The 18,333-nt window shown below is 57.2% G+C and overlaps 8 protein-coding genes across 8 annotated transcripts; 6 read left to right on the forward strand and 2 right to left on the reverse strand.

The window, feature by feature from the left end:
• Window positions 1-241: 241 nt before the first annotated feature.
• On the forward strand, window positions 242-2,875 carry MKK02DRAFT_28169 (putative urea transporter; the record flags this gene model as incomplete). The annotated part of the gene is made up of 12 exons (XM_053087499.1): window positions 242-289; window positions 336-373; window positions 419-490; window positions 549-629; window positions 679-734; window positions 886-1,032; window positions 1,081-1,440; window positions 1,488-1,700; window positions 1,745-2,016; window positions 2,061-2,628; window positions 2,673-2,788; window positions 2,834-2,875. The coding sequence occupies 12 exons, from the start codon at window positions 242-244 to the stop codon at window positions 2,873-2,875; spliced, it is 2,013 nt and encodes a 670-aa protein (XP_052944199.1).
• A 739-nt stretch (window positions 2,876-3,614) lies between these two features.
• On the forward strand, window positions 3,615-4,792 carry MKK02DRAFT_28170 (uncharacterized protein; the record flags this gene model as incomplete). The annotated part of the gene is made up of 3 exons (XM_053087500.1): window positions 3,615-3,963; window positions 4,073-4,084; window positions 4,473-4,792. The coding sequence occupies 3 exons, from the start codon at window positions 3,615-3,617 to the stop codon at window positions 4,790-4,792; spliced, it is 681 nt and encodes a 226-aa protein (XP_052944200.1).
• A 478-nt stretch (window positions 4,793-5,270) lies between these two features.
• MKK02DRAFT_28171 (uncharacterized protein) lies at window positions 5,271-5,826 on the forward strand (the record flags this gene model as incomplete). The annotated part of the gene is made up of 2 exons (XM_053087501.1): window positions 5,271-5,433; window positions 5,645-5,826. 2 exons carry the CDS (start codon window positions 5,271-5,273, stop codon window positions 5,824-5,826), a joined length of 345 nt encoding a protein of 114 aa, XP_052944201.1.
• Window positions 5,827-6,261: 435 nt separating this feature from the next.
• Window positions 6,262-8,134, forward strand: MKK02DRAFT_34427 (snare binding protein; the record flags this gene model as incomplete). Its single annotated transcript, XM_053088938.1, has 10 exons — window positions 6,262-6,357; window positions 6,417-6,541; window positions 6,592-6,715; window positions 6,766-6,882; window positions 6,939-6,968; window positions 7,018-7,092; window positions 7,143-7,246; window positions 7,371-7,545; window positions 7,597-7,968; window positions 8,012-8,134. The coding sequence occupies 10 exons, from the start codon at window positions 6,262-6,264 to the stop codon at window positions 8,132-8,134; spliced, it is 1,341 nt and encodes a 446-aa protein (XP_052944202.1).
• Window positions 8,135-8,590: 456 nt separating this feature from the next.
• On the forward strand, window positions 8,591-11,168 carry MKK02DRAFT_34428 (CTP synthase; the record flags this gene model as incomplete). The annotated part of the gene is made up of 10 exons (XM_053088939.1): window positions 8,591-8,651; window positions 8,698-8,805; window positions 8,868-9,004; window positions 9,228-9,362; window positions 9,415-9,609; window positions 9,677-9,930; window positions 9,974-10,106; window positions 10,160-10,248; window positions 10,292-10,758; window positions 10,804-11,168. The coding sequence occupies 10 exons, from the start codon at window positions 8,591-8,593 to the stop codon at window positions 11,166-11,168; spliced, it is 1,944 nt and encodes a 647-aa protein (XP_052944203.1).
• Window positions 11,169-11,470: 302 nt separating this feature from the next.
• On the reverse strand, window positions 11,471-12,109 carry MKK02DRAFT_37958 (uncharacterized protein; the record flags this gene model as incomplete). Its single annotated transcript, XM_053089859.1, has 2 exons — window positions 11,471-11,902; window positions 11,972-12,109. The coding sequence occupies 2 exons, from the start codon at window positions 12,107-12,109 to the stop codon at window positions 11,471-11,473; spliced, it is 570 nt and encodes a 189-aa protein (XP_052944204.1).
• Window positions 12,110-12,722: 613 nt separating this feature from the next.
• Window positions 12,723-13,268, reverse strand: MKK02DRAFT_37959 (ubiquitin-related domain-containing protein; the record flags this gene model as incomplete). The annotated part of the gene is made up of 5 exons (XM_053089860.1): window positions 12,723-12,739; window positions 12,794-12,885; window positions 12,938-12,981; window positions 13,041-13,132; window positions 13,217-13,268. 5 exons carry the CDS (start codon window positions 13,266-13,268, stop codon window positions 12,723-12,725), a joined length of 297 nt encoding a protein of 98 aa, XP_052944205.1.
• A 613-nt stretch (window positions 13,269-13,881) lies between these two features.
• On the forward strand, window positions 13,882-16,906 carry MKK02DRAFT_7781 (uncharacterized protein; the record flags this gene model as incomplete). Its single annotated transcript, XM_053093695.1, has 11 exons — window positions 13,882-14,064; window positions 14,120-14,214; window positions 14,271-14,388; window positions 14,440-14,532; window positions 14,579-14,633; window positions 14,678-15,333; window positions 15,568-15,915; window positions 15,963-16,091; window positions 16,138-16,650; window positions 16,695-16,817; window positions 16,871-16,906. Coding segments are annotated over 11 exons (2,349 nt in total), but the record flags the coding sequence as incomplete, so codon positions are not given.
• Window positions 16,907-18,333: the final 1,427 nt, after the last annotated feature.

Consider the following 18,333-nt stretch of genomic DNA (forward strand, 5'->3'; position numbering starts at 1 on the left):
GCGGCTCTATCGCGCGAGTCTGGAGCGACGCGCTGATTGGTGCATCTCACTGTATCTGGCTCTTAGATCTGGTGCCTCATTGATGAAGTGCGGGGAAGAGTTCCGAAGGCTCAAGGAAGGAGGAGATGAGCGGATGGTATAAGAGCGCCGACTCTTCCACTCTTCCCCAGTCCCGTTTTCTCCTTATTCTGCTTGTTATCTCTGACCGCGCTCTCCTCTCTTACTCGATACACCTACCACGATGTCTTCCACTCCGGTCCTCCCCCAAGCCGCCGGCTACGGTGTAGTCGTAAGTCCTTTCGCACCTTGAGGTATGTTCATCACTGACTCTGCAGGTCGGAATGGGTCTTGTCTTCTCGCTGTTCATGATTGGGTGAGTGATCCTACAATCCGTCAGGGATCCGCACTGACAGGTCAGCGTGACCAAGGTTCAGAGCCGATACACCTCGCACAAATTGACAGCCGAGGAGTTCACTTCTGCATCTCGAAGGTGAGCTGCTCATGCCTGAGGCCTGAGATACTCCCCTCGAACAGCGCTGATGATATAGCGTCCCTCCTGGACTGGTCGCTTCGGGTATCGTTTCCGCCTGGACATGGGCTGCAACCCTCCTGCAATCTTCCGCCACCGCGTAAGTCAGAAAATCCCTCATCTACTGCGATATCGTGCTGATTCTACAGGTACAAATTCGGTATCAGTGGACCGTGGTGGTATGCATCAGGCGCGACTGTACAGAGTGAGCTCTCATTTCATGACCTCTTCATTGAGATGCTCCTCGTTGAGATCATCCTCTTTGAGATATTCCTCCATGAGATACTTCTCTTTGGGGAACCCCTCTTTGAGATGCCCCTTTTTGATATGCTGCTCTTTGATGTGCTGACCACCAGTCCTGCTCTTCGCCATGATCGCTAGCAAGCTCAAGCAACACGCCCCTTACTGCCACACCTACCTCGAAATCATTCGCGCACGATGGGGCAAAGTCGCTCACCTGACCTTCCTCTTCTTCGGAATGGCCACCAACATCATCGTATCCAGTGAGTCTCTTGTTTCATCATGTATCGAGACGCCTACTAACACCACAGCCATGCTCATCCTGGGCGGTTCCGCGACCGTCACCGACCTCTCCGGTATGAACACCGTCGCTGCTTGCTTCCTCATTCCCCTCGGCGTCTCTATCTACGTCCTCGCCGGTGGAATGCGCGCCACTCTCATTGCGGATTACTCGCACACCCTTGTACTCTACTGCATCCTCATCGCCTTTGCGCTCACCGTATATGCCACCTCGCCCATCCTCGGCTCGCCCGCACGCGTCTGGGACCTGCTCTACCAGGCCAGCGTCAGTTCGCCGGTCGTTGGCAATGCTGAGGGAAGCTACTTGACTATGAGGAGCAAGTCGGGGCTGATCTTTGGTGTTCTCAACATTGTCGGCAACTTTGGTACCGGTGAGCTCTCACAAGTATGCAATTATCGGCTTGACGCTAATTTGCAGTTTTCAACGACCAGGCCTACTGGCAGCGCGCTATCGCCTCTTCTCCCTCCACCTCTGTCAAGGCCTTCCTGCTTGGAGGTATCGCATGGTTCGGTATCCCCATGGGCATCGCCACATCCATGGGTCTGGCCGCTGTCGCCCTTGCCCACGGCGACAACCCCGTCATCTCACTCACCAAGAGCGAGGTCTCTGCCGGTCTCCCCGCTGTCAAGGGTGAGTCTTCCACATAATCTTGGGCTTCCTGACTGACTTTGCAGCTGCTGCCGCGCTCATGGGCCAATCCGGTGCTATTGCCATGCTCATCCTCCTTTTCCTCGCCGTCACATCCGCTTGCTCGGCTGAGCAGATCGCCGTCTCCTCGCTGCTCACCTACGACGTTTACGGCGCATACATCAACCCCAACCCGACCGAGAAGCAGATTCTCTGGGCCACTCGGATCAACATTCTCGGCTACTCTATCTTCATGGGCGCCATTGCCACCGCCTTCAACTATATCGGTGTCTCGATGGGCTACCTCTACGAGCTAATGGTAAGCTCTCCCTATCACCTTCGCTGGATGTGGCTGATGGACAGGGCACGATCATTGGCTGCGCCGTCGTCCCCATCGCCCTTTGCATCACCTGGCGCAAGTGCAACGGCACCGGAGCGGTCGCCGGCGCTATCGTCGGATTCATCGCCGCCATCGCTGGCTGGATCGGGATCACCGCCAGCCTCAACGGCGGGGTCGTCACCGTCGACACCACCTTTGGCGACTACGAGATGCTTACCGGCAACCTTCTCTCCATCGGTGTCGGAGGCATCATCACCGTCGGCTGGTCCCTCATCAGCCCTGCCGACTTTGACTGGGAGATCACCCGCCGTATCAACGCGCCCGTCCACGCTCCTTCCCACTCTACTGTCGAGACCTCGCTCGAGTCCCCCAGCCTCGAGACTCCGGGTGTCGAGAAGGACAAGTACTCGTCCAAGGAGACTACGGTCCCGACTCTCTCGAGCCCGCCCAACGAGATGGAGAGCCAGGACGCGGACGAGGAGGAGCGCGTCAATTTGCAAAAGGCCTTCCGCTTTGCCGCGTGGGCAGCTATTGGCTTGACATTCGTCTTGCTGATCCTCATCCCTCTGCCCTTGTTCTTCTCTTCTCATGGTATGTCCACTTGCCTCATTAGGTGGGACAAAGCTGACGATCAGTCTATCCCAAGGGAGGCTTCACAGCTTGGGTATCGGTATCGCTCATCTGGCTCTTCGTGGGCTTGGCTATGGTCGGTGTCTACCCCGCGTATGAGGCAAGGCACGGCTTGCTGCAGGTGAGTTGATCATCATACATGATGAGGACGTGGCTGATGATGTAGGTATTCAGGGGGATCAAGGCGGACATCACAAAGAGCAAGTAGGCGAATCAGGGGAGGCGAGATCTGGGATTCATTATGGGGTGGGGACAGCAGATTTGTAGGCTTCATTTTGGGTGTCATGCGGTAGATCTCACGAATATAGTTTTGGAGCTAGATGTATCGCTTGACAAAAGCGATCTACCTGTGTTGATCGTGCTCATATCACTGACTACTGACCGCGCTTGACCAGATCGCTGATAGAGCCCATGCGGGCCGGGCGGACAGCGCTCCCCCCTTTCCAGATCTATACTTTCCATATCGATGGTGTGGTTAAGCTCACTCGGCCTCGGGCGCAGGCACAGCGCTACCCACCCGCCGCCCTCGGGCTTCTAGCGTCCAGAAGCAGGCAAGTAGCGCGGAGCCCCAGACATGCAGTGGCGCAGAAGCCGAACAGCGCCACAGGCGATCAAGGGATGATGTGTGGATGAGAGGAATAGGGGGTCCTTTCGGTCGATCTTCGGTGGATGGGAGTGGAGGTTTGTGCCCCCTGCCCCTGTCCGACGGGGTAAGCTGATGGGAATCGTTGGTCGCCTGACCGAGGAGAAGGTTTTCGCTTTGAGGGTGGGTGACTGTATAGCTGTACTGATCTAGGGTACTTGGCTCTGCCAGGGAAGATGGGGTCGGGGAGGGTATATGAAGGGAGGTTTTGCTTGGTTCAGGCTTCATACCTCTTACTAAGCGCACGCCACCGCTAAATCCACTCCTTTGAAGCTCGTCATCCAAAAGAATAGAGGCGTAGAACATGCTCGTCGAACACTACGAGGAAGGCACGGACGGCGCCAAGGCCCATGTCGACGCCAGCGCCAGCGCCAACGCCACCAAGCCCATCAAAGCTACCATCCTCGAGCTTGTCCCTGCCCTGCATGCACAGATGCGATCAACGCCTCATGCTCCTCCCCACACTCCCCGGTACTCTGTCCCCATCTCCCCTACCTCCTTCTGCTCCACCTTTTCCATCGCACTCATCCTCCTCGTACTCTTCCTCTCCATCAACGCAACTCCCGCGGCGGCGATGGACCCCCGGCTCATGCTTTCGCATATCTGCCGACAGAACTGCGAGATGCAGTACCAGATGTGTGCGTCGGTCGCCTGTAAGTCCTTCCCTCCTTGACGATCGCAGTCGACGAGACCAGGGAAGGAGGCGAGAAGACATGAGGATGTGATTGGGAGCGGGTGGCGAATCAGCAGCTGACTTTCCAGTCACTCCCGTCCGTATGTCCACCTGCGTCGGTGTCCGTATCGCCTGCGTCATCTCGTGCTAGGAGAGGAGAGAGGCGGAGGAAGGGAATGAGTGGCGTAGGGAGGGGACATATCATACTATCTTGAAGCGGTGGTGGTGGCGGGTGGCGGGAACCTCGCCGGATGGCAGTGTAAAAGGATGAGGTGCCGCTAGGCATGTCGATCTTGTCTAGGGATGTGATGTGTAGAGACTGGCGGTGCATAGCAGTCTGCTGACCTAGCCTTGAGAATCTTGTCCGTCTGGTTCTCGGGGTAGCCGATGTCGGACCGGAAGAAGCAGAAGCTCATTTTGCTGACATTCTCACCATCCAACAGCTTCGCGCCTGACTACTGCTCATGTATCATGGTATGCCTTTGTCAGCCTCTGCCGCCTCCGCACCCCGCTTGTCCGATACCGCCGGAGAAGAGAAGCCGCTCAGATCGCCTACCCTCGTCCTATCAACCTTCTTTACCCTCGGCGTCCGCGGCGCCGTCCATCAGAAACACAACCTCACGTCATGCCCGTGTTTCAAGCGCGCCGAGCCTCCCACTTCTCGTTACATTGGCTCAACGAGACACACGCCTCCGCGGCCCGCTGCAATAGAGTTGGTCTCGGATCAACGCCACGCACCTCGCTTAGGGTCCCAAAGCGGGGAGCCGGCGGGGCCACGAGGGGACATCAGGGGAAACGAGGGGGAATGAGGCTTTTCCTATTGGTACCGAGCTCAGTTAAAGGACTTTGTCTGGCGCTTTTCGGGCGTTTCAAGCCCGACTTTGACCCAAATTAGCGCACGCCTCTCTTGTGTGTATGGCAAGGGGGGCTCCTCGGGGTCAGGTGGTTTGCGGGGCAAAGGCAGCGGCGGATCCGGAGGCGATGTTGATTGGGAATGAGGATGGTGCCATGGGGCTTGGGCGCGAGCTGGGGCGGGCGAAGTATATAGGTCGGATGGTAGGGAGAAAGTGAGAGGCAACTACATCCATCTGCTTACAGCCTACTGTCACTTTGCCCAAGTCATCTCTCCACCCCACCGATATACTACCACCACTCACATCAAGGCCTCATCTCCTCAGACCAAGCGGATCCTCCGTCACGCCTCACAAATCCTACCTCTCGAACTGAACGCTCCCCACCCTACCGCTCAAATCCGGCTGTAAACCTCACAGACTCGGCATCACCACCATGTCCCCCCACACTCAGACTCTCCACCCCTCGCTCCCCCTCGCAATCCTCTTCATCCTCATCGCTTTAGCCTTCGCCCCGGCCTCCACCCAAGCGTACAACCCCTACATCGGTTGTCGGTCCATGTGTAATGCGGCGTATATGAGTTGTATGCAGGTGTATGGTGAGTCGTAGTCTCTGAGGAGGTCGATAAGGATGGGCGTGGTGGAGATGGCGGAGGTGAAAGCGAAAGGAGGATGGATTGCTAATATAAGCAGGGAGTATCCCGATTTGTAACGTCGCTGTATCGAGTTGTTTCGCCAGGTGCTGCTAAGGGATTGTAGCGATAGGGAACGGAGGAGAGAGGAAGACCCAATAAGAAGGTATACACGCAGTGGGAGGTAGCCAGTCGGAAGAGGGTTCGAAAGGTTGTATTCACGCTCAATATGCATTCTATCATGCCTTCCCTTCACGACCGCTCTTAATCCTTCCTCGCCCGCCTTCTCCTGCCATCAATCCTCCAGCCTCGAGAACATCTGTGCCGCAGTCTAATTACGCCCAATCCACGAAAGAATGAGGCGTACTCAAGACGCGTCCTTTTAAATTTCCTTCTGCACGCCGTTTCCCCATCCCCACCTCCATTCCACCAATCGACGGGTCGATAAGTCAGAGACGAGGTGGAGGGGGCGAGAGACAGCTTCGCCGTTGAGGTAAGAAAGCGGGTTGGGCGTCGTCTGCTTGCGTGATGTAGAAAAGAGAAGGAGACCAGGGGGAAGAATTTCGATGCGGGGCGGAGAGGGGCGAGGCTGAAACGCGTTACGTAAACGCTTGAATGACGCACGGGCGTGCCTCGCGTAACGCGGAATGTCGGCGAAGGTCGTGAAGCGGAACGACGATGATGAGAGCGTTTGGACTTCATTCAACGCTTACTCAGCTTCTGTGCTTTACCTCTTAGACTCCGCACCGACACAGTCAGCGGCATATCGAAGCACCACAAGAGGGACGAAGCAAAATGAGGCTCATCATCATCGGGGACGAGTCGGTGTATGAGCACGAAGTGGATCCGTCCATGGAGGTCCAGGACGTGATCGCGTTGATCGAGGCTGAAGTGAGCTCTAATGAATTGCTGCAAGTAACTGCCAGGAGGTAGTAGCTGACACTCCTCAGACAGGTCTCTCAGCGGATCAAGTCCTCTTGTCGACTGACACCGGAACGCCACTCATATCATCCAACAAGAGCTTGGAGAGCTATGGTCTGAAAGGCGGGGACGCTACTATTTACCTCACAGTCGGGTGAGCTCTATCCCCTCGCTGATCCGAGTGTGATTCAGCTAACACTCCAGTCCCCGCGCAAGTTCATCCCAGCTTCCTCGCGGCGGTGGCGGACCAGTCAACGAGGATGCAGAGTATGAGCGGATGAGGCTGCAGATGCTGGGTGATCCGGCCATCATGTCGCAAGTCCAGAGAGTGAGCTTCTTTCAGGATGTAGATTTCCGCGGCCGTAGCTGATACCATAGGAACTTCCGGATCTTCATCGAGCCATCCAGGCTGGAGGAGCGCAGTTCAAGGCGGCGGTCCTGGCGCAGAGGTCACAAGTGCAAGACTCAGCTGCGGAGAAGGAGCGGCAGATCGAGGTAAGCCTTTGACAAGCCGATGATTGTAAATCTGGAAGTCAGCTGATTCATTGCAGTTGCTCAACTCTGACCCATATGACATTGAGGTATGCCTGCCGCTTCCTGCAGCTCTTTGCGCTGTTGCTGATATTCCAGGCACAGAAGAAGATCGAAGAAGCGATCAGACGAGAACGGGTTCTCGAGAACATGGAGCACGCATGGGACTATGCTGTCAGCTGCCTTCAGTATCGACCTGACCGTGTCTGAGCTGACGCCTCTAGCCAGAAACATTCGCCAATGTCACCATGCTGTATATCAACGTCGAGGTCAACGGGCATAAGGTCAAGGCTTTCGTGGATTCCGGCGCTCAGCGGACTATCAGTGAGTATCCTGATTAGACTCGTTGGGGCGGGGATATAGCTGATGTTCAGTCTCGCCTGATTGCGCCGAGAAATGCGGGTAAGCTTCCGGGTCTCTATTATCGCTTAGTGCTCATAGCTTACCCTCAGGATTATGCGACTCCTGGATGAACGCTTTGCTGGCGTTGCTGTCGGTGTAGGAACAGGCAAGATTCTCGGCCGGGTCCACTCGGCCCAGATCAAGCTAGGCGAGCTGCATCTTCCGTGCTCTTTCACTGTGCTTGAGGGGAAGAGCGTGGAGCTCCTCTTCGGTCTCGACATGCTAGTGAGCTATTATAGTGTCTATTTCCCCGACAACGCTCAGCTCACACACTAGAAACGATATCAATGCAGTATCGACCTCGCGGCCAACGTCCTCCGAATCCAACAAACCGAAGTCCCTTTCTTGCCAGACCACGAACTGCCCCAGGACGGGCTGCAGCAGGAGATCCAGGCGGCCCAGGACGAAGCCGAGGTGAAATCTGGACCGTCCCAAGCTTCCGGATCAGGATCAGGATCGGCCGCTGCGGGTCCGTCCAGCGCATCCGGATCGCAGTTCCCGGGGTCCGGCAATGTCATCGGGAGCACACCGTCTGCGGTTGCCGCGTCTGGGTTTGGCGGAGCCGCTCAGGGCGGTGCGCCGAGGGCGCCGGTAGGGGCGCAAGATGCCGCGCGGGCTGGCAAGGTCCAAGAGGACGATGTTCAGACCGTGAGTGAGAGCTATGGAAGTTTCGATCAAGCTGACAACTCAGCTCATGGGACTCGGGGCGGAGCGACAGCAGGCCATCTCGCTACTCGAGGCGGCAGGCGGGAATGTGGATTACGCGGCGTCGATGCTGTTCGGCGGAGGTGGCGGTGGGGCTCAGTGGCCATAGGGCTCAGGACAACGCTATATCCGGGATTTGGGAGACATCAGTCAAGGACGAAAGCAGTAATGACATGCAATCTATGGATATACAGTGCTGTCAGGCGCATCGCTAGGACATGGTTCGAGAACTGCTGCATGCGCTGCATGCTCATCGCGCTCGTCCGCGCGAGCAATCACAGTCGCGTGGATGCATTACGTCAGTATTTGCGCTGGTCAACAAATTTGGATTTTGGACGCGACTTGATAGCGACTCGAGCTGCAGCTGCATCATCTGCTCTCTTCGATATCTGCCTCTGACTCATCCAGCCTCATACTACTCAGAGCCCAGAGCTAGACATCTGACGGCCTGAGAACCAGGATCGCTACTCGGCTCCGACTCGTCACGAGGACACCTCAGAACCCCAGCTGTCACTCGACCTAGACAACCTCTTTCGCCCTTCTACTCCCCTTCAGCTTTGCCAAGATGGTCAAGTACATTGTCGTCTGCGGAGGTGTCATCTCCGGTATCGGGAAGGGTGTCATCGGTACGTCGCCTCTGCTCTGCAGCATGGGGAACGCTGATGGCCTTAGCGTCCAGTACCGGTCTCCTCCTCAAGACCGCCGGTCTCAAAGTCACAGCCATCAAGATTGACCCGTACATGAACATCGATGCCGGGACTATGGCACCGACCGAACACGGTGAGCTACGCTGCGCCCAAGAACGAGATCTGGGACAAAGGGCAAAGAGCTGATTGGGACAGGCGAGGTTTATGTGCTGAATGATGGAGGGGAGACGGATTTGGATTTGGGGAATTACGAGCGATATCTCGATATCAGTCTGGGGAAGGACAATAACTTGACGACGGGGAAGGTGTACCAGTATGTGATTGACAGGGAGGTGAGTCAGGCTTGAGCGGACCGCTGGATGAGGGGAAGAAGAGCGGGCAAGAGAAATCAGCCGGAGGAGCAGTGAATGAGGAGGGCACGGCGGGATGCGGAGAGGAAGAAAGGACGACGTCGAGCGGGTCCAGGAGCAAAGAAGCCAAGATGAGGAAGGGAGTATCGGTTGGAAAGTCTGTGCAGAACAGGGGATGCATGCGAAGCACAAGCTGATCATGTAGCGCCGCGGAGACTACCTCGGCAAGACCGTCCAGATCGTGCCTCACCTGACCAACGCCGTTCAAGACTGGATAGAGCGTGTATCCAAGATCCCCGTCGATGAGACTGGAGAGGAGCCGGACGTCTGCGTTGTCGAGGTGAACCACTAGGACCGTTTTTCATAGTACTGGCCCTGAGCTGACACGCCAGCTCGGCGGTACCGTTGGCGACATCGAGTCTGCGCCATTCGTCGAGGCACTCCGACAATTCCAGTTCCGGGTCGGACACGACAACTTTGCACTCATCTACGTCTCGCTCATCCCCGTCGTTGGCGGCGAGCAGAAGACGAAACCTACCCAAGCGGGCGTGAGGGATCTGCGTGGTCTGGGGTTGCTGCCTGATATCGTGAGCTCCCTACCCTCTGACGCTGCAGACTGCTGCAGACTGCTGCAGACTGAAAACTGATCCCCAGATTGCATGTCGGTGCGAGAACCCATTGTTCTCAGCGACGATGGAGAAGGTCTCGATGTTCTGCCATGTCTCGCCCAAGCAGGTCTTGGGGGTCCACAACGTATCGTCGACATACCACGTCCCTCTCCTGCTGCGGGAACAGGGTCTGCTCGAGTTCTTCCAGAAACGGCTGAATCTGGGGGAGATTGCGGTAGGGCCGGAGATGATCAAGCGGGGTGATAACCTCCTTGAGCGGTGGAAGGCGCTCACGAATGGGTAAGTATCTCACATTATAGATGGGACGAGAGCTGACCAGTAGTCGGGACAGGCTGTTCGACACGGTGTCGATTGTACTTATCGGCAAGTACACGTCATTGCAGGATTCGTATATGAGCGTGGTGAAGGCGCTGGAGCACGCTTCGATGCGGTGCGGGCGGAACTTGGTTCTTCACGTAAGCTGGTAGTGCCGCTTATATGATATCGTGAGATCAAGCTGAGAATGCAGTGGGTCGACTCGTCCGACCTCGAGCCACAAGCTCAGATTGACGATCCGGTCCGATACCATGACGCCTGGAGGCATGTCTGCTCTGCCAAGTGAGTTTCAGCTTCTACATGTCAGGTCATCGCTGATCAGCAGGGGCATCATCGTTCCTGGCGGTTTCGGCGTGCGCGGCACAGAAGGCATGATCTCCGCCGTCAAGTGGGCGCGCGAACAAAAGGTTCCCTTCCTCGGTATCTGCCTCGGCTTTCAAGTCGCCGTCATCGAGTACGCTCGCAATGTCTGCGCCCTGGCCGACGCCAACTCGGCGGAGTTGTCGACCTCCACTCCACACCCCGTCATCTGCTTCATGCCCGAGATCTCCAAGACGCAGATGGGCGGAACGATGCGGTTGGGTCTGCGCCCGACGGTATTTGAAAAGGGGACGGAGAAGTCCAAGCTGCGTCGGCTGTATGGCGGGCGGGAAGTCGCGTGGGAGAGGCACAGGCATCGGTACGAGGTGGAGCCGAAGTATGTGGAGAGGCTCGAAGCGGGCGGGAAGGGGCAGATGCGGTTTGTGGGCAAAGATGAACGGGGAGAGCGGATGCAGATGTTGGAATTGGACGGTGAGTCTTTCTCTTGCGTCAAAGCGGGGAAAAGCTGATGAGTAGACCACCCGTACTTCACGGCTCTCCAGGCCCACCCGGAATTCTGCTCCCGACCGCTCAACCCCTCACCTGCATTCCTCGGCCTCGTCGCTGCAGCCTGTGGCGGCTCGGTCCTCGCCGAGCAAATAGCCGCCAATGACAATGAAGGATATACTGCCCCTCATCCGGAATCGGCGATGGTGGTGCCCGCTTCCGAAGCGGTGACGGACGGTGCCAAGGGCCGGGCGCAGCAAGTCGGCGGGATCAGGGTTGCGGGGGATGTGAAGGGGAAGGATGTGGGAGAGGTGCAGAAGAAGCTGGAGAAGGTGACGCTGGGACATGAGGGGAAGGCGGGGGAGGAGAAGGGGAGCTTGCCGAATGGGATATAGGGAGTGGTCGTTAGATCTGGGGACTATCACTACCATACGTTATCTCTATAGATGCACTGTCTGTCAGCCTGTACCGAAAGAAGATGAGATGCCCTGATACATGATATTTACTAGATGAAAATAGCTGAAGATTGAAAGATTCCTCTATGTAATGACCGACTACTGGACCTGCCAGATACCACCTTCCCTGCCCACCCAGCTGGCCCTTGACCTTCAGCTCATCCCGCCATCTCTTGCCATCTGCCCCTATCTACACAACTCTCCCTGTACACCCCTACCCACTCCACTCTTCTGAAACACCCCTACCGCCTGCCCATGGACATTGGTGTGCCAGCATACCACGCGTCCAGATCCAATGGCTCCACCTTCTTCCCTCTCCACCTCGACCGCCGCATCTCTTTCCGCCCCGCGACGCCGTCTGGTGTATACGCCTCCCGATCTAGCATGCGAAGCGCGGGGTGTTGCATGCCGGCTGAGTCTGGGCGGCGGCGGATGTCAGCAAAGTAGGTGTAGTCCTCTGTCGCTGGCCCGCCTTCCTCCGACTCCCAGACATCCTGCTCCGCCAGCGTGCCTGACACCTCGGGTGTCCATCCCTCCTCCTCGATCCCCTCATACGCCATCGTCAGCGGCACCTCCTCCCGGCCCGACTGATCCCGGATGAACAGCTTGAGGCGCATCCGGATCGCCCGAAGAGCTCGAAGCTCGGTCGTCGAGATCCGAGCGGTACAGTCTGGCTGATTGGATCAGCCGCAGCCCTCAGACGCAGCAGGAGGGATAGTCAGAGGGCCAAGAGAGAGACTCACTGTGATGCCCTTGTCTGCACCGCAGGTCACGACGTTGAAATCTCCGGGATTGGACGCGAGGGCGGCGGAGCAGGTATTGAGCTGCGCGAGGAGAAGAAGGAGGAGGACGGGGAGGAGACGGCGGAGGGGAGGAAGCATCGTTGTATTGTAGTGACCGTGATGAAAGACCGGAAGAAGAAGGAGTGTGAGTATGTATCGACCAGCGAAGATGTATAGAACGAAGCGAGCCTGAGGCGGCTTGGTGACCTGGTGAACAAACTTGGGATGCGAAGATGCGAGAGAGGTAGAGGGAAGAGGACAGCATAGGCTGTTATCGCCTTGAAGATCCAAGCCATGTTAGTCGTCAGAATGTTAATGCGCTCATTGGCAAATGAAACAGGAACGGACGGGGCTGGTCAATGAGTAGGAAGCTTGGAAAAAGCCGAAGCCTTGGTATGCGATAAGAATGAGGAGGCGGTGTCGTACCATCAGCGAGGACAGGAGATCGATCGGACAATGCGGTATTTCGGAGAGAAAAGGGATGAAGTAAGAAAGGCTGGAGGGAGGATGAATGGGATTCGAGAAGTGGGAAGGCAATGTTACATTGAAAGGTTGTTGAACACGACGCACATCCCGCCATTTGGCCCTTCTCGACCCCTCGTGATGCTCCACATGTCGCCCCTACTTCATAAACGTCTCCCGCCACTGATCGATTGATCACGCCCACTATTCATGTATTGACAACGCCCTCTGCCGATTTCACGCGTCGTATCTATTGCCCACCGACCTCTGCATTCCATCAGCGCTAGCCCCGCACGTCTCCCGGTATAGATTAGGACTCACGCTCGAGCAGAACCTCAATCGCGTCTCCATCCTCGATATCGAGATCGGCGGCGGTCTGATCATCCAAAATACGGTTCCCGTCGAAAAGCAGACTATCCCGTCAGCCCTTCTTTCCTCGTCATTCATCAACAGATAAGCGCATACCGGATAGTTTGCGCGTCGGCACCGACTCGCTCTGCGTATGCGGCCTGCGATGTCAGTCTCACTCTTTCCCTCCCATCAATACACTGCAAGGAAGGAAACCCACCTTGAGCTTGTTGAGCTTTGTGGTCTTCTTAATCTTAAAGAAGACCTCGTTTCCGTCGGTCGAAACGATCTTGATGTTCAGCGCATTGGAGTCTGAACGAAATCAGCATATCTTCTAGGTGGTATTGGCTGCTGAAATGCCCGTGAGGAGTGTGCGACGCATGATTGATTGCTCACCTTCGGCCTTGGGCTTGCGCTCCTCCGGTGCGGGCGATCCCTGTTCAGACATTGTTTTTCGATTGGGGTGAGGGAGGAGAGAGCTGTGAGCAGTAGGGTGCTGTAGGATGGTTAGAGTACAATGTGAGTTGCGAGGGGAGATAGCTGAGCGTGTCCAGTCCAGAGCAGTAGCAGCTGTTGAGCGCGGCGCACCACACAAATATTGGAATCGCGTCTTTACGGTAAGTGTAATCACGTCACCCACTTTGGAGTTAGATCCCGCTAGTTGCCTCTTTCCTCTTTGGGAGTTGTTTTGATTGATGCTTCATTTTGGCTCTGGGTCCAGCCTTCCTTCTTCTCTCGCGCGCTCAGGCTATTTGCCTTCGTACACCATAGGTATAGGTATATAGAGTAGCTGGACAAGCCACATAGCTCTAGCCATCATCTCATCCAATAGAGAGGGTTAAATAGCTACTCGACAAGCCGGTAAAACCAACTTTGAGGCTCTCTACCCGACCATCCCATCGTCGACATCTTACTCGACCATCCGTGCAGAAACCTGAAACTCGACGCGTCAGATCTCGGTATTCTATCGCGTTTCGGTTACCGCAGTCACCGTCGCCGTCGTCCAACCAGCCGGGGAGCACAATCGCCTAGTATACTCCCTCACATACCAAGGTGGACCTCCCCGCGCCATGCCGCCCCGAAAGTTCACCGCCGCCCTGGCGGGCCCCCTAGCTACCCCTCTTCCCCCTCCCCCACCTTCCCCACTTGTCCAGCGGCTCCGGACAGACTGGCGATGGGCCGGCATCTCACAGTTCATATGGACCTTCTCGGATGCCTTTGGGTTGCTGGACTGGGACATCGAGGTGAGCTGGGTAGTCTTTATCTATGAGACAAGGGACATAAGCTGATACCTCCCAGACGCTCGAGGCGCATCTGGACAAGGATGAGCTGGGGATGATGCCCGACTTGCTCGCCAAGATGCTATATGCCTTGACGTATAATCGGCAGATCAAGTAAGCTGTTGGAACTCGTGCAGCCGGCCAGCCAGAGTCCCAGCTGATACCACTAGCCGGGATAACGCGTTTGAGCACCTTCGAAAGCAGTACGCCAAACGAGCTCCGGATCAGCTGGTACTAGGGACGGAGGAAGAGCCGCGGGAATGGGCCGCACTGGGACTGTCTGAGAAGGTAAGCTTCGTGAAGCGGTAGTGTGATCCACTTTCCGAGCTCACGCTCTAGGTTCAGGTACTATGGGACCTGTGCGAATGGCAGATGGCCGACCCGGCGCGCTTCAGGGCTCTACTGAAGAGCGAGGAAGAGGCTGTGTCTTGGGTGAGCTGAGCTTTTCGGATCGTAGCAGGCTGAGCTGATACAGTAGCGCATAGAACCGGTCGGATGGGACAAGGACGGCAACACGTACTTCCTCTTCGATGGTGAGCATGCTGAGGATGTCTTCAACCGTGTGACTGACTTTCAGACAATCGTCTCTGGGTTCAGCGGTACCGGGCACCCCCTCCCCGCCCAGCGAAAAAGGCCTCGGTCATACCTAAAAAGTCCCACAAAAAGAAACCTCGCCCCACCGCTGAAAGCTCCACGTCAACACCACGTCCCAAAGCCGCCAAGAAGAAGCGGCCTGTCTCGCCTGACCTCACTCCTCCTCCCCCACTCGCCGAGCCAGAAGATACGCCCGTTTCTGGACCGAGGAAGCGCACTCAGGTAGCCTTCTACGGAAACCCGCTCAAGACGGTCGAAGCGCTACGGCGAGGCGGCCCGCCACCTGCGCATACGCCATCGAGTAGCAAGATCACACGCAGTAGCTCGCGAGGCGGTCTCGCTGCTGTCGCTGCTGCGCCAATAGCGGACTCGACGCCTTCGCGGGCACCGGCCAAGACAAAGGCGAAGCCTACGCCAGAGGCTACGTCGGTATCTCGGAGTTCGAGAGCTACGCGCCGGACGAGGGACGCGGAGGACACTTGGCAGGCTATCCCTGCGGAATGGCTGGATCCCGAGGCGTCTGCGTCGCCGGTCAAGGCGGAGCCGAAGGGGCGGAAAGGGAAGCGAAAGGCGTCAGCGGTGGAGGAGGAGAGCGAGTTGAGCTCTTTGACGGATGAAGCAGCTGCGGACGAGGCGGTCGTCGCGGCGGCGGAGGCGGCTAATGAGAAGGGAGAGGGGAGCGAGTATGAAGATGATGGGGACGAGGCTCCGGTCAAGCCGCTGCGATCAGCTTCGAGGGCGAATCGTGCGAGGAAGGTGGAAGTGGAGGATGGAGATGAAGGGGACAACCCAGAGGAAGAAGAAGATGGGGAACCGGATCTGCCTTCAACATCGACGGCGGTGGAAGAGGCTGGGCCCGAGAAGGTTGACAAGGATGTCAACGACAAGGGGGAGGAGGAGAAGGTAGTCGAGGGCGGAGAAACTGCGGTACCTGAGGACGTGGAGATGAAGGACGAAGTGGCAGGAGTGAAGCCAGCTGAGGAGGCAAAGGTGGAAACTGAGGAGGGGGCGAAGGAGGAGGACAATGAGGGGAACAAGGAGGATGCCAAGGAAGAAGTCAAGGGGGACGCTGAAGAGGAGGCCAAGCAGGACGCCAGTAGGGAGGCCAAAGAGGAGGCTAAAGTAGAGGCGAAAACGGAGGAAATGGAAGAGACGGATGAGGTCAAGCTGGCGGTCAAAGAAGCTGCGAACATCCCCGAGGGTTTCGTCGAATGGGAGGCTGTGAGCTGTTTCCATTTGTGCAGCATGGAGTCAAACTGATTGAGCAGGTCTGCGTGACCCTCTACGACTGGCGCACATTTCCCGAACAGTTTGCCAAGTCTCGCAATCCGGACGAGAAGAATTTGTACACGTTCCTTACTCAGGCTGTTGGTCCTGCTGTCATTACCGCACTCCTCGTACGTCCTTAGCCTCAACAGCGTTCGCTCAGAACTGATAGTATAGGCCAAAGAGAACGAACGCCTCCGCCAGGAAGCCATCAACAACCGCAAGCGCTCTTCTCGAATCGCGACGAAAGAGCTCGAAAAGGAGGAGATCTTACGGCGCGAGAAGGCCCAACGGGAGATGGAAGAGCGCATGGAGAAGTCCCGGCGGGACGAGAATTCCAAAGCTACAGTGGAAGCTACGGCGATCTCGCAAGAGAAGGCACGAGAGGACCGGGTCAAGGAGCGAGAAGACCGGATAGCGGCGCGCGAGCTGGCCGCAGTGCAAAAGGCGGAGGAGGAACAAAAGGCCAAGGATAAGGCGGATCGAGCGAGGATCAGGCGGCAGAGGAGGAGGGAGGGCGAGGTGGTCGAGACGAGCGAGGAGAGCGAGGGCGAGGGATCGGTCAGGCCGTCGACTGCTAAACGGAGTCGGGTCAGCACGCCTGTCGTGCCTGCCAAAAAGGGCAGGAAGGCCTCGGATGAAGGATGGGAATTGAATTGCGAGGTGTGTAGGAAGTCGGGGTGGAATATCGTAAGTCTGGATGCAGGATTGCCGAGCTGTAGCTGATAAAGAAGGATGACGACCAAGATGTGGTTTCATGCGATGACTGCGGGAAGTGGCAGCACACCGATTGCCACGATAAGCTGGATGCGGCGGAAGGGCGCCCGAGGAGGAATTGGGATAAGGTGGACTTCAAGGTGAGCTAGCGCAGTTACGATGTCGGTACCAGGGCTTTCGCTGATCTGTGCAGTGCAAAGAGTGCCGCCGCAAAGCCGCTCGAAAGCGCCAGCGCCTGTCACACGAGCCCAGAAGCTCTCCCCTCGCCTCCACACCCCTCATCGCGAACGGCTCGAATGGCATACATCCTCCCGCCAATTTCTACCAAAACGGCCATCCACCTGGACTAGCGCCAGGGCATACTGCATCACCACTCGCCCGTCCCTCTCAGTCACAGGTCTACGGTCGCCACACCCCGCAACATCCAGGACAACAGGCGCGGCCGCTTTCACCTGGTCAAATCCCCTCCTATCCTCCTCAACAAATGCAGCCCTACCCCCGCCCTCAGCAGCACCCGGGCTACCCCAGCTCGCAGAGCCAACATCCGCAGTACGCAATGCATCCGCAGCAATACGCCCATCCCTCCGCCGGTCAGGCGGCACCGCAACAGTACGCTCAAGCCCGGCCTTATCCTACCATCCAGTCGCTTCCGCCACATTTGCAAGCGCTGTACGCATCTCCCTCGGCCGCTCGCTCGCAGATGTCCTCTGCTCCATCATCGCAGCAGCGCCCGGTCCAGATCCAGCACGCTCAGCCAAATCATGCGTCGCCGCAGATGAGGCCGAACGGTGCGGCGTATGCGCCCAACATGTACGCCGCTGCGTCCGCCTATCCTCCTCAGATGGGCGCGCGACCGGTCCAGATGTACGCTTCATCCCCAGGCCAGCAGATGGCTCATCGACCTCAAGGCCAGACACCCCCTCACCCGGCTTACTCCCAGCACCCCGCACAGTACGCTCAGCAGTACGCGCAGCACGTGCCAAATGGCGGTTCTGCCAGTCAGCCACGGCAGGCGCCAATCCAGGCGAATGCGCAGCAGCAGCCTCCTCAGCTGCCTTCTGTCGCGCAGCAGCCTCCTCAGCAGGCTGGTCAGAAACCGCCCGCGGCACCGCCGGTCTCAATGCAACACCTCTTGCAGCCGAGCAGCGGTGCAACGGCGGCGGCGCAGAATTCGGTACCTGCTCCAGCACCTCAAGCTGCAGCGGGTGCGGTAGCGCACAGCGGTGCGAGCTAAGCCTGGTCGAGTCAAAGGCGACAGGGATGATGGTCCAGCTCCGGCTGGTCAAGGAGGAGGCCGAGAGGTGCGAGCCCAGAGGGGATGATGTATAGTGGTGCCTGGCGTTTGTATCGTCATTATCATTGTCGTATGGATCACAATGCATCAGTCTCGGTGACTATGTCTTGAAGTGTGTCCATCTGCCAGATCCAAGCTTAGCTTCAAGTCTCAAGTCGTGCCTGCGAAGTTCATGGTGAGCGGTCGCGGATCGCCCCCGGAACCAACAGCAATAATTCGCCACCCAAAGTTCATTCAAGCAGCAACCAGCCGCCGCTGCAGCACCTTACCTTTGTACATCGCCCTTGTCCCGTCTCCTCTCTTCTACATATCAGTCTCTTGTATGCCCCTCCCCTCCAAATCAGCCACTACACGGTAGCTGG

This window comes from Dioszegia hungarica, assembly GCF_025882075.1.
Source record: "Dioszegia hungarica strain PDD-24b-2 chromosome Unknown MKK02contig_15, whole genome shotgun sequence".
Classification (NCBI taxonomy): Eukaryota; Fungi; Basidiomycota; class Tremellomycetes; order Tremellales; family Bulleribasidiaceae; genus Dioszegia; species Dioszegia hungarica.